The sequence below is a fragment of the Panthera leo genome, chromosome E3, assembly GCF_018350215.1.
Source record: "Panthera leo isolate Ple1 chromosome E3, P.leo_Ple1_pat1.1, whole genome shotgun sequence".
NCBI lineage: Eukaryota > Metazoa > Chordata > Mammalia > Carnivora > Felidae > Panthera > Panthera leo.
Window position 1 is genome coordinate 26,254,378 of NC_056694.1, and position 14,453 is coordinate 26,268,830.

A 14,453-nucleotide genomic window follows, 5' to 3' on the forward strand; every position below is an offset into this window, starting at 1 on the left:
ATCACCTCTATTTAGTTGCATTGTCATCACTCCCAAAGGAAGCCCTCTGTCCATTAAGATATCACTCCCTGATTCCCCTTCACCCAGCCCCTGGCTGCCACCAGTCTGCATTCTCAGTGGGTTTTACCTAGTTTAGACATTTCATAGAAATGGGATCATACAGTAGTGTGACCTTTTGTGACTCCCTTCTTTGCTTAGCATAAACAATGTTTTCAAGGCTTATCCACATTATAGCCTGTATCCATTCTTCATTCCTTTTTATGGCTGAATATTATTCCATTGTATGGTTATACCAGAGTTTGCTTATTTGTTCATCCGTTAATGCACATCTGGATTGTTTCCAGCTTTCAGCTCTTAGGAAAGATGCTGCTGTGAGCACTTGTGTACAAGTGTTTGATTGAACATCTGTTTTCAGCTCTTTTGGGTAGGTACTTAAGAGTGGAATTGTTGGGTCATGTGGTCATTCTGTGTTTAACCTTTTGAGGATTGGCCAACCTCTGGGACTCTTAACCCTCATGTGGGGGTTTGCTGTGACCATTACCCCTTTGTTCATCGGGGGTACCCAAGTGACTCAAGATGGCCTGATTGTCATTGTGTCATGGCCAGGCTTGCAACTTCTGTGATGGCTTCGGAGCCACTCACCCCTCCTCTGTCCTCCTCAAGAGGCACTACTCCGGGGAGGGGCCCTCGAGGGCCCCGATGTTGTGACTATTTGCATTGACCCCATTTTCCAGAGGGTGGGACTTAGTCTGGGCCTTTGGAGGAGGAACGCTTGGAAAGGTAAGGGGTAAAACTACACAGCCCCTTTAGACTCCTTCTGTGAGGGGGTGCTGGGACCCATTTTATTATTATTACTCTTATTGTCATTATTATTATTATTATTTTGTTTTTAAGATAAAGAGAGTAGTAGTTTGTACCTGGCCCAGATACAAATCCCAACTTGGCCAGTTATACGGTGTGTGACCTTGAGCGAGTCCTGTTACCTCTCTGACGTTCAGTTTTCTTACCCATAAGATGGGGATAATCAGACCCCTATTTGCTAGGGTCTCTGAGAGGATTTAATGAGATAAGCATGTTGAAGACTTGGGTGTTGAGCACTCAAATGGTAGCTGTTCCTATTATTATTATTATTATTATTAATTATTAGGGGCTTCTGTAGCCTTAATCTTATACGATTTGCTGATTTCATGTGCTGTGTACTTATACTCTCTGGAGTTACGCTATTAGATAATTAAAGCAATTCTTTGGGTTGTTTCGGCCCAAGAGGTTGTATTAAGCTTGAAGACAAGTAACCATTCATCCTGCAGTGTTTGTTGTCCTTACCTGCTAAGCCCATTCATCAGGGTCACTCGGCACCCTTACTTACACATGTCCCAAGGGTCACTTGGGAGGGTGGTACCCTGAAAGGTACCCTGGGAGGGAGGGATCTTCTGCAGGACTGGACACAGCTGGAGACGGCACGCATCACTTCAGGCCACACTAGTTCTCTGGTGAGCCAGCAGTCTGACCTTGAATTGTTTTTTCCCCTCTGTCTGAAAAGGCTGAGCTCTGCCCAGCAACTCAGGCCAGATGAGGCCCAAAGGCCCTCGGTGGCTTTTTTTGTTTGTTTGTTTTTGTTTTTTTCAGGAAGTGAAGAATTTAGAGGGATAAAAGGGGGAAATGACTTCTCAGTGTTGTAACCATTGTTGCAATCTGGTTGCTTTTTAAAGGAGCTTTGTTTGAGTGTGGGACCACCCAGACCTTCAGTGGGGCTCCCCCCTCCTACCAGCAGGGAGAGGAGGAAGGGAACTGACCCTGAGTCATGACCGTGTACCAGGCGTGGAACCTGGTGCTGAAAGAGGCAGGCCAGGGACATGCTTTTAAGAAGCTTCTAGTCAAGCGGGGGAGACACTCACTGAACAGGTGAAGAGGGAAATAGGGTAGTTACAGCTAAGTGTAATTGCTGAGAAGGAAGTAAACAGGTGATGAGCTAGAGAGGGGAAAGGCCTGCTTAGCTGAGGTGGTCAGAGAGGTCTCTCTGAGCTGTGGACTTGTGGACGGAGGCTGGAGGGTGTAACAGAACAGCCATAGGGAGTGCAGGTGGAAAGAGTGTCCAGAAGGGCATACAGCGAGAGCACAGGGTGGAGATGGCAGTGATGTTGGTGTCTTTGGGGAGGCCTCAGGCTGGAGCCAGCAGGAGGAGGAGAGGGGAGGAGGTCAGGTGAGCAGGAACCCGTTCCTCATACGGTAGGCCCTGGTCAGCAGTGTGACTTTGGGCTCAAGTGGGTAACTTTCTCGAATTACAGCAATTCCTGAGGTGTTATTTGCCCATTTGACCCCTAAGGAAACTGAGACTCTGGGAAGTTACTTGACAAAGTACTGAAACAGAAGGACATTAATGTTGTGACTGTAGAGCCACATGTAATAAACAGCATGTCTGCGTGTTTATTAGACAAGTGTTTGTTTGATTTGGGATGTGCTAGGCCCCATGTCAATCTCCAGGGATGTAAGAGTGAATCAGACCCGTGGAAGTCTTTGCCCTCAAGGTTCAGACTTCAACTCAACCTTGGGCAGAGTTCTCTGAGCTTTCCTTACTGCAGAATGAAGGCACATGTAAGAAGGACCCAGGGATGAAGTAATTGTAGGGATGACAGGAGATAGGTATATAAAGGGCTTGGCATAATCATGGTGCATGGTAAATGCTCAGTAAAGGCTAGTTTCTGTTGTTGCTTCCAGGAATGTTGGAAATCTTCTTTGGAGAAATCTTGGCCAAGGAAGGTAAACACTCCACAGAAGGAGTAGCTTGGTCCATAGCGAGATCCCTCACGGCACGTATAAAATCTCCCTGTACATTGAGTTCATTACTAAATGACCGGGTATAAAGCACAATGTGCTGGGCACTGCTCTAAGCCAAGGGTCTGCAAACTACAACCCACGGGCCAAATCCAGCCTGCCACCTATTTTTATAAATCAAGTTTTATTAGAACACAATCATGCCCATTCATTTATGGATTATGGCTGCTTTCCTACAGCAACGGCAGAGTTGAGGAGTTGTGACAGAGACTGGGTGGTAAATAGTAAGTAAATAGTAAGGTTTGCTGACCTCTCTTCTAAGCATATAATAGCCACCCAATCCTCAGGATGGTCATGCCAGGTGGATCCCCATTTTATAGGTGGAAAACTGAGGCATGGAATGGTCAACAAAGTAGCAAGTGGACCTTGTATTTGAATCCGGGCAGTGGGCTTTGGAGGCTGTGCTCTTAACCACTACGTCTGTGGTCCACTCAGGCAGACAGAATCCCAGTGATTGCCCACGTATAGCCCACCGGATGCTCCGCCCACTTGAAAACCAGGACACTTGGGTTCAGGGCCCAGCGTGGCTCTGATTGCCCAGTTAGTCACTCCTCTTGAAGGCTGTTTGCTCATCTGGTCGTAAAGCCTTGCACCCAGCCAGTCCCTAGGCCCCACCCAGGTGCCAGGCGGTGTGACTCATACAGGTCCTCCTAGCCTGGCAGTTGTGAAGTCTGGCAGATGGGGGAGGCTCCCAAGGCCCTGGATCCTCCCTTCTCAGACCAGGCTCTGGCCTCCTAAGAACGAGGCCCCTCTACATTGTCCGGTACATCGCTACTAGCCACGTGGGGCTATGCAAATATAAATTTAATAAAGTTTGCTAAAACTAAAAATTCATTTCCTGACTCTCACCAGCCCCATTTCAATTGGTCAGTAGCCACATGTACTGGGCAGTGCGGACATAGAACATGTCTGTCATTGCAGGACAGTGCATTTTGACATTTGATGCCCTGGGATAGGACATAGCCATGCCAACCTATGCAGCTCATGGACAGAAATAGCCACAGGACTGGCCAGAGAGATCTTGTTAAATCGGAGTCAGAATATGTCATTCTGCTGCGCCAAACCCCTCATGGCTCCCACCTACTCAACTGAAAGCCAGAGTCCTCACCATGGCTCACAGACCCTGTCTGGTCTGGCCTGTCTCTCCCCTTGAACTCTTACCTCATCACTCTCCTCTCTGCTGACTCTCCTTCAGCCATAGTGGCCTCCCTCCTGTTCCTTGAACTGAGTGGGCACGGTCCTGCCTCTGGGCCTTTGCACTTGCCCTTCTCTCTGCCTTGGATGCTCTTCTCCCCAGTAACCATGTGGCTCTTACCCCCACCCTCCACCTTCCTGCTGGCTTTGCTCCAACCCATCCCTGCTTTACTTTTCTCCACACAGTCTGCCTCTGAAATATATTACCTTTTTTTTCTTAACCTGAGCCGAAGTCAGACACTTAACCGACTGAGCCGCCCAGGTGCCCCTGAAATATATTGTTCTTAACTTGCTTACTGTTGGTCTCCTCTGGCTAGAATGTAAGTCCCATAAGGGCAAGAGAATTTGTATGTCATATTCAAGGCTATGTCCCAGTCTTAGAGGAGTGCTTGGCTGGCACATAGCAGTTGCTCAGTAAATGTTTTTGAGTGACCGAGGGAATGAGTGAGTGAATGATGGATGGACGGGCAGGTGGGTGGCCTTTCCAGGAGTAAGACAGTGATGAGACCCTGGCCTTGGAGCACTTGGGGGAGCTGTCATAGCATCTTCCACTAGATCCCCTGGGTTGTGAGCCCTTGGGTTAGGGTTAGCGTTAGGGTTAGCTGTGAGCATATATTACTTTGGTACCCCACCTTCAGTTAGCATTCAAAATAAAAACAATGTCAAAGAATATGAGTGGAAAGAGGTCCCCAAAATTCTGAAATCAGTGTCAACAGTGCCTCGTTGGTGATATGAGACCAGATGTGCATGAGCCATTTGATCATTTCTTGAGAAATGACAGCAAAGCATGCTTCTAACAGGGCTCATTTGTGTGAAGTACCTAAATAAGAATAATAGAGTATTCAGTCAACATCTCAATCATTATTTTTTGACGGCTTATTTTTTCTCCTTAAAAAATTTTTTTTCAATTATGGAAAAAATATATTATCCGTATAGAGAAGAATAATGCTTATGTTCCTTAAACCCTTTTCTCACTTTTTAGTGTCCCTGCTTTGCTGGTGTGCTGAACACATGCTTTGGTCTGCCTGGTGGGTTAGCTAATGTTGCCTGTATCCCAAACACCAAATTCATTCATTCATTCATTCATTCAGTTAGTCAGTCAGTCAGCAGGTGTTTATTGAGCAGTCACCATGAGTCAGGTTCTGTGCTAGACCCTGGGGACTTGGCAGTGGGGGAGAGAGATGGGGCCCCTACCCTCATGGAGGTTACAGTCTTAATGGGGGAGGAAGGGGGTGAGACACTAGGTGCAAGTAAACCGTGAGGAGGATAGAATTAGGGATGAGGGGTGCCTGGGTGGCCCAGTTGGTTAAGTATCTGACTCTTGATTTCAGCTCAGGTCATGAGCTCACAGTTCTTGAGTTCAAGCCCCACATTGGGCTCTGCTGACATCTCAGAGCCTGGAACCTGCTTGGGACTCTCTCTCTCTCTCTCTCTCTCTCTCTCTCTCTCTCTGTCCCTCCCCTGCTCATGTGCACTGTCTCTCTCTAAATAAGTAAACTTCAAAAAATTTTAAAAAGACTTAGAGATGAGTGCAGTGGGGTTGAAGGAGTGAGTGAAAGCTCACTGAGGCAGGAAGCAAGTCTGCAAACCCTCCTCCCCTCCAGAGTCCCTGCCTCAGAGTCTCGTGCAGAGAGGGGCTCCATACAGTTTGTCAAACAGAACTCATTCCCCCGGCAGCTGGCGAGAGGCCTGGACCAGATGACCCAGAAGGTCCCTTCTTGCCTGGAGTTTCTACGATTCTGTGAGTGGGAAGAAAAAACCCTGAAGTGAACCCAGCACCAAATACGGCTGGGCTAGATTCTTGGCAAGCATGAGAGGGACTCTGGTGGTGGTTTGAGTGCCATTTAGATCACAGTTGGCCTGTGCCCACGTCCTGACAGTGTTCATGCTTATGGGTAGGATTTCGTGGCCTGTGGAAAAAGCTGCTAAGGAAGTTGGGCCTAAGGATGCTCTTCAGGTGTACCTGCCTCTCCGCATTCATTCATTCATCCATCCTTCAGATGGAGGGCTGTCCCTCAACAAGACACTGCTCTAAGTCTCAGAGAGAGTAACTTGGGCCTTAACCTGGAAGGATACCAGAAAACAGAAAAAGTACTTAATGGCCGCCCCGGCCCCCACATTCTCTGTAATTACCCAGTCATCCTCCCACCTAAATAATAATATAAGTGCCCAAATCCAGCTCCAATGGCCAATGGGTTCTAGACATTCCTAGATGGAGGCACCCCAATGTCTTAAGTATGCTCCTGCCTCCCATGCAAATAAATGGCCAACAGGCAGCCCACACACCGCCCACAGGACTTAATTGGCCATGCTGATGATAACTTTCAGCTGGACCAATTCAGGAGCACATCTGACAATAACTCTGATGAGACATTCTTACTCTCTAAGGATGAGAAAAGCAAGTCTCTGCGAGATGATACAACCTGTCTTTCTAAGAAGGTAAAACCAGGAGTCTGTCTGGACAGCAAAGCCTTGGGCAAGCCGCCATTTCTCTGGGCCCCAGTTTCCTTGTTGAAAAGCCAGGGCAGGGACGCCTCTGTCTACCGCTCCAGGTTGGCGTGAGAAATCCGGTGATGTCATGCTCTGACCAATGTGTGGTCGTATGAAAATGGAAGGAGGTGGATCGTAGTGTTAAAAATAATGATGCCTGTGTTCAAAGGGTTGCTTGTAATTTTTTGTTTTCTTGATTTGAAGATGAAGCACTTCCCGAGAATGTCTGAAGAGGAAGAGTCGTTCCTCTTTGATAACGGCCATTTGAAAATAGAGTTTTCCACCAGGGACTGTTGTTATGAAATATGAATAGGAGTACATGGAAGAACAATTAAATAATTTGTATTTTAGTGTTTATGAAGCACTTTCTTAAAATTTTTTTAATGTTTATTTTTGAGAGAGAGAAAGAGTGCAAGCAGCAGAGGGACAGAGAGAGAGGGAGACACAGAATCCAAAGCAGGCTCCAGGCACCAAGCTGTCAGCAGAGAGCCCTACGCTGGGCTTGACCTTGCAAACCGCAAGATCATGACCTGAGCCGAAGTCGGACACTTAACTGACTGAGCCACCCAGGTGCCCCACGAAGCACTTTCAAATCCATGGCCCATTGAGTCATTTCATGGTGAAGACTACAGCTTTGGCATTTGGCAAACCTGTGATAGGTTCCTAATTCCAACACTTACTAGCTGTGTGAGTGGGCAAGGCACTTAACCTCTCCAAACCTCAGTTTCTTCATCTGTAAAAGGGGATGATTCTATTCAAAGGGTAGTTTAGAGTATTTAGTGTGGTGATGCATACAGAGCACCTCAAATAGCCTGGCACAAGGTAAGTGCTCAGTAATCCTAGCTAATGTTATTTGCGTTGTTTGTAACACCATCCTCATGATCTCGCTGATGAGGTCCATGGTATTATGTGCCCCGTTCCTGAGAAGAGAAACATGTGACTCAGAGACAGTCATCGTGTTGCCTGGGGTGGCCTGGCTGGTGGGTGACAAGCCAACCCAGGCTCTAGCTCCAGCCCATGGTCCCTGACCTCGCAGTTGCTGAATATTCGACTGGTTGATGCTGCTTCATATTCAAAGACCTTTGTTTGTGGTAATAAGAGCTCTTTGTTGGTGGCCAGAAGGAGTGGCCTCCAGCCAGGGCTCTGACCCTTTAGCCTCCAGGCACACACTGCTCCCCCCTCCCCCCGCACTCCCCACATTTGCTTTAGGAACTGATGTTACTAATGGAAGTGTGTCATTTCCTCAGGGTGTGTTGGAGCAGGGAAATGCAAGGTTGAGTGAGATTCACAAGCTTGCACTTGGCAGCTGGCAGGGCTCCAGGCGCGTGTCTGTGTGTCATCTGCAGTGGGACAGCTGTTCCGTTGTGCCTGAACGTGCTTATCAGAGAGGCAAACATTACAGATCTGCACTGTCAGACTCCAACTCAGACAGCCCGGCCTTGGCTGGTTCCCCCCTCCCCAGCACCCCCTCCTCGTAATAGCTGTAAGTACATTTTATGGAGCCACTGTGTGCCAGGCGCTAAGTGTTTCTCCCTTTCTCCCTATGCGGTTGCCTTTAATGCGCATAAGCCGGCCCCTGTGGTGGGTCCCATCCTTAGCTCTGCAGCCCCCAGAGGGATCCTCTAAAATGTGGTCAGATTGGGACATGTTTCGCCTCTGAGCCCTCAGTGGCTTCCTGTCTGCCACATCCAAGGGGCATTCCTGACCCATAGAGTCTCACTCGGTGTGGCCCCAGCCACCTCTCTGACCTCCACTTTTCCATGCTCCCTGTCCCAGTTACTTATTGTTGCTAACAGACTACTCCGAACGTGATGGCTTAGGCCATTTTATGGTTTCTGCTGATTCTGTGCATCAGGAAATCAGCAGGGCATGGAAGAGATGTTTTGCTTGGCCGCATGTCATGTCTGTTGGGTCTGGAGCGTCCAGGTAGTCCCTTCCTGCCCCTGGTGGTGCTAAAAGTGAGGGCGACCCAAGGGCTGGGGGCAGCTACAGCAGCTGCTGGGGTCAGAGCTGGGGTCTCTGGTTCTCAGTGTCTGCTGGTTCCTCGCTTCTCTTCCTTGGACACCCGGGGCCTCTTCCTCTCCACTTGCCAACTTTCTACACGACAGCCTCGGCGTCCCAAGAACACAAAAGCGGACGCCTCTAGGCCTTTCAAGGATTGGGGCTACAGATGGCAGAGAAACACTTCTGTTGCGACCTTTGGTTAAAGCAAGTCACAGATTCAGTCCCGATTCAAGGGGAGGGGACCGCAGAGGGGCTGGTGTGATTCATCAGAGGTCAGCAACACCAGAACCTATCACTGCCTGTTCATTCACTCCTCTCCAGCCACACAGACCTCTGTGCCCTTCCTCAAGCATGCCGCACACACCCCAGCCTTGGGGCCTTTGCGTTTGCTGTTTCCCTCCCCTTGGATTCCCTTCCCCAAATATACACAGGGATCAGGTCCTCTATTCAACCTTGGCTTAAATGCTATTTTAATACCAAGATCATACCCTACCTACCTTATCAGAAACAGTGCCTTCCTTCCACATGTCACCTGTCTCCTTACCCCCCTCTGGTTTTGTTTTTGCACTTTTCACCTCCTGGTGTATTTATCACCTACTTACTGTCTAATCTTTCCCTGTCCCCACCCCAGAATATAAGTGCCATGTGAGTAGGGCATTTGCTTTGTTCACCGCAGTGTCCCTAGCTCTAGATCTGACCCGTGGTAGCCACATTTGGTGAATGAATGAGTATTTGAGATGAGGAGAGTGAAGTTCAGAGAGGTTAAGTAACTTTCCCAAAGACACACACACTAATATTCGACAGAGCTAAGATTCAAATCCAGGCTTAATCCATGAAGCCTTAGAAGTTTCACTACCTGTAGGGGTAATTGCTGCTTAGGTAATTATGGCTGTTTCCTATTTCCTCTCCCTGTTTCCTGTCTGCACTCAAGGTGGTTTTCCCACAACTAAAATTGGATCAGGCATAAACCCATCTTGAAGGGGGCATCCTCACCTTCCACAGAAGGCCCTCCCTTCTTAGACCGCTGCACAAAGCACAGCAAAACTTGGCCTCCAGCTGTAGCCTGGTGTGGTAGAGCAAATAATAAATTTTTTAGTCAGGCAGACCTCGTTCTGTTTCCAGCGCCTCCGCTCATTAGGCTAAGCATGGGCAAATTAGGAATGTCATCCATCCACCCATCCATCCATCCACCCATTCATCCACTTAATGAGTCTTTATTGAATTCCTCTCTGAGTCAGGGACGGTGCTAGGTTCCAGGGTGCATTGGTGAAGACATCGTCACCGCCCCAGCCCTCCGAGAACTTCCAGTCCACTGGAAGGGAAAGATGTGCTCACACAGTCACACAAATAAATTTATTTACAAATACTCTACTTATTTACCTATTGTGATAAGTACTGTAAAGGACTTAGTGTATGTGTAGGGAGGAATGGCACCTGTAATAGTACAGTGGGGCAGGGGCGGTTTCCCTGAGTAAGTGACGTTTGAGTGGGAGCTAATGGGATAAATAGATGTGGCAAGTTCATTCCAGGCAGAGGGAACAGCATATGCAAAGGTTCTGAGGAGGAGGGAGCAGGGCCCATCTTAGTGTCTGAAAGATCCTAAGAAATGTGTGGTCGGAGGGCAGAGAGCCTGAGGAACTGGAGACACAGATGGGAATCCAACCAGGCAGGGCTTTGAGGGGCCTGGGCATGGGGTTGGGGAACCCGTCAGCTTTATTTTTTCATCTGTAAAATGGGAATGGCAACAGTACCTCCCTCAGTATGAGTGAGCAGCTGTGGCCAGCTGGGTGACAGCGGGGTGTGGCGAATCTGGGATGGTCTCAGCTGGGTTGATCATCCTCTGCTGCAATGGTCTCATCCTCCAGTGGGTTAGCATTGAGCTTGTTCACAAGGCGGCAGCTGGGAGCCAGAGAGCAGCAGAAGCCAGCGAGGCTTAGGAAGCGGCACAGCATTGCTTCTGCTGCATCCTGTTGGTCCGAGCAGATCACAAGGCCGACCCAGATCCATGAGTGCATGTGAAACTCTCCACACAGTGCCTGGTGCACAGGAAATGCTCTGTAAATGCGATTATTATTGTTGTTGCTATTGATGTTATCATCGTGCGTTTGCATAGTGCTTTATGCTTTTCAAAGTTTTGTCCTATACATCATTATAGACTACACTGTGTGAAGAGAGTTGGGGCAAATGGTACCAGCCCCATTTGACAAATGTGGAAGAGTTCACATAACTGTCTCAGGTCACACATTTAGCTGGTGGCTGCAGCCAAACACTAGAACTCAGATATCATGTAACCTAACGCATATTTGCACACACATCTGCTGAAAGTGAACCCACTTGTGGATGATGTCGTCGTCCCCCCCCCCGTCCCGAGCACCGTCCTGGTAAACAGAATAATTTAGATACAAATGTTTTAGGGGCGCCTGGGTGGTTCAGTCAGTTGGGCGTCTGACTTCAGTTCAGGTCATGATCTCACAGCCTGTGAGTTCGGGCTCCACGTCGGGCTCTGTGCTGACAGCTCGAGCCTGGAGCCCGCTTCAGATTCTGTGTCTCCCTGTCTCTCTGCCCCTCCCCCACTCATGCTCTGTCTCACTCTGTCTCTCAAAAATAAATAAACGTTAAAAAAATTTTTTTTGAATACATTAAAAAAAAAAGATACAAATGTTTTTGTCTGTGGCACAGGCTAGTGACCATCTGCTAGGTTTGGGTATGGCCTCTGAGACTCAAGTTCTCCTATGCAAGTTTTGTGTTTTTGGCTCCCAGGCTCAGTGGGGTCACTGATGATTCTCTTTTTTCTTGCTCAGAGAACCTCTCGTTGGACTCCAGTTGCTTTTCCTCTCCACCTGTGAATTTCCTTCAAGAATTGCCAAGTTATCGGTCCATTGCACGCAAGAGGACGACCATTCCTACCCGAGAGAAGCAAAGTGGCACTTTGCTAAAGCCGACAGACTCTTACAGCTCCCAGTTGGAGGGAGGAATCACTGAAAACCTCAATAGCCAATCGATTCGGAAGTATGCACTGAACATCTCTGAGAAGAGGAGGCTAAGGTTTGTTCAGTAGCCATCTGGAAGGCATTTGATGTATGTTTTAGGCACGGGTGTGTTGTATGCATGGAATGCATTTCCTGAAGAGTTCATGTAATTAGAAATGTATTACTTAAGGTAATCCACACTGCAGTGACAAAGTTACCCGAACGTGTAATAACTCAACATATTAGAAACTTCTTTCTTTCTTTTTTTTTTTAATGTTTTATTTATTTTTGAGAGAGAGAGAGAGAGCACAAGAAGCAGGTCAGGGAGGGGCGCAGAGAACAGAGGATCAAAACAGGCTCTGTACTGACAGCACAGAGCCACATGCAGGGCTGGAACTCACAAATGGTGAGATCGTGACCTGAGCTGCTGAGCTGAAGTCAGACACTCAACCAGCTGAGTCACCCAGGTGCCTCTAGAAGTTTATTTCTTGTTCACATAAAAATCCTGGGTTCAGATCAAGGGGGAACTTTGTAGTCATTCAGGGACCCAGGCTCCCTCCGTCTTGTAGCTCTGCAAACCCCCAAAGCCTCATCGTCTGTAGTTACTCCTCTCTGTTTCCCCTCCCCTCAGCTACTAATCTACTCTTTGTCTTTAGATTTGCCATTCTGGACATTCATATAAATGGAATCTTACAACATGTGACCTTTTGTACCTGGCTTCTTTCACTTAGCATCATATTTTCAAAGTTCATCCAAGTGGTGGTGTATATCAGTATGCAGTTCCCTTTTTTTTTTTTTTTTTTGCCTTTAACAAGGAGTGGCTTTATTTATTTATTTATTTTCTGATTTGATATTTTATTTTATTTTATTTTTTTAATGTATGAAATTTATTGTCAAATTGGTTTCCATACAACACCCAGTGCTCATCCCAAAAGATGCCCTCTTCAGTACCCATCACCCACCCTCCCCTCCCTCCCACCCCCATCAACCCTCAGTTTGTTCTCAGTTTTTAAGAGTCTCTTATGCTTTGGCTCTCTCCCTCTCTACCTTTTTTTTTTTCTTCTTCCCCTCCCCCATAGACTTCTGTTAAGTTTCTCAGGATCCACATAAGAGTGAAAACATATGGTATCTGTCTTTCAATGTATGACTTATTTCACTTAACACTCTCCAGTTCCATCCACGTTGCTACAAAGGGCCATATTTCATTCTTTCTCACTGCCACACAGTATTCCATTGTGTATATAAACCACAATTTCTTTTTCCATTTGTCAGTTGATGGACATTTAGGCTCTTTCCATAATTTGGCTATTGTTGAAAGTGCTGCTATAAACATTGGGGTACAAGTGCCCTCTGCATCAACACTCCTATATCCCTTGGGTAAATTCCCAGCAGTGTTATTGCTGGATTATAGGATGGATATATTTTTAATTTTTTGAGGAACCTCCACACTGCTTTCCAGAGCGGCTGCACCAGTTTGCATTCCCACCAACAGTGCAAGAGGGTTCCCGTTTCTCCCCATCCTCTCCAGCATCTATAGTCTCCTGATTTGTTGATTTTAGCCACTCTGACTGGCGTGAGGTGATATCTGAGTGTGGTTTTGATTTGTATTTCCCTGATGAGGAGCGATGTTGAGCATCTTTTCATGTGCCTGTTGGCCATCTGGAGGTCTTCTTTAGAGAAGTGTCTATTCATGTTTTCTGCCCATTTCTTCACTGGATTATTTGTTTTTCCTTTTTTTTTTTTTTTTAAGTTTGCTTATTTGTCTTGAGAGAGAGAGGGAGAGTGTGCACGTGTGCTCATGAGCCTAGGAGAGGGGCAGAGAAAGAGGGAGAGAGAGAGAATCCCAAGTGGATTCTGCACTGTCATGCAGGGCTTAATCTCACGAACTGTGAGATCATGACCTGATCTGAAATCAGGAGGCAGATGCTAAGCTGATTGAGCCACCTAGGCACCCCCCCCCCCTTTTTATTTTTTATTTATTTTATTTTATTTTATTTTATTTTTTTTATTTAAAAAAATTTTTTTTAACGTTTTATTTATTTTTGAGACAGAGAGAGACAGAGCATGAATGAGGGAGGGGCAGAGAGAGGGAGACACAGAATCAGAAACAGGTTCCAGGCTCTGAGCCATCAGCCCAGAGCCCGACACGGAGCTCGAACTCACGGACCGTGAGATCATGACCTGAGCTGAAGTCGGACGCTTAACCGACTGAGCCACCCAGGCGCCCCGGCACCCCCCCTTTTTAAAAAATTTTTTTAATGTTTATTTATTTTGAGAGAGGGAGAGATAGAGCACAAGCAGGGGAGGGGCAGAGATACAGGGAGAGAGAGAGAGAATCCTAAGCAGGCCCCACAGTCAGTGCAGAGCCAGATGTAGGGCTCAAACTCAAGAACCAAAACGTCATAACCTGTGCTGAAACCAAGAGTCAGATGCTTAACCAACCGAGCCACCCTGGTGCCCCAATATGCCATTCCTTTTTATGGTTGAATGATATTTCATTGTATGGATGTGCCTCATTTTGTTTGTCCATTCATCCATTGGTGGACATTGGGTTGTTTCCACCTTTCAGTTCTTATGAATAGTGCTGCTATGAAAATTTATGTACAAGTTTTTGTTTGAGACCCTGTTGTCAGTTCTTTTGGGGGTATCTACCTGGGGGTAGAATTGCTGGGTCATATCAGAATTCTGTGTTTAACATTTTGAGGAATATCCAGACTGTTTTCCTTAGCGGCTGCAGCATTTTGCACTTCCACCAGCAGTGTATGAGGGCTCCAGGTTTTCCACATCCTGTTGGCTGGGATTTTATTTGATACTGAGGCTTGATGACCTTGTCATGATCATTGTCATGACTTTTATTTATTTATTTATTTTGAGAGAGAGAGCGAATAGGCACATGGGGAGGGGCAGAGAGACAGAGGGAGGGAGGGAATCCCAAGCAGGCTCCATGCCTTCAGTGCTGAACCT

At 47.2% G+C, this 14,453-nt stretch overlaps 1 protein-coding gene across 3 annotated transcripts in view; it reads left to right on the forward strand.

Annotated features, from left to right (window-relative positions):
* Positions 1–14,453, forward strand: part of TMC7 (transmembrane channel like 7) — a 56,670-nt gene that overhangs the window by 4,525 nt on the left and 37,692 nt on the right. For all 3 annotated transcript variants that reach the window (XR_006197827.1, XM_042922207.1, XM_042922208.1), the window contains exon 2: positions 11,322–11,565. Coding sequence is in view for 1 of the 3 variants with exons in the window: in XM_042922207.1 (XP_042778141.1) it covers positions 11,322–11,565 (244 nt within the window). In the remaining 2 variants the exon portion in view is untranslated. The remainder of the gene's footprint in view (positions 1–11,321; positions 11,566–14,453) is intronic.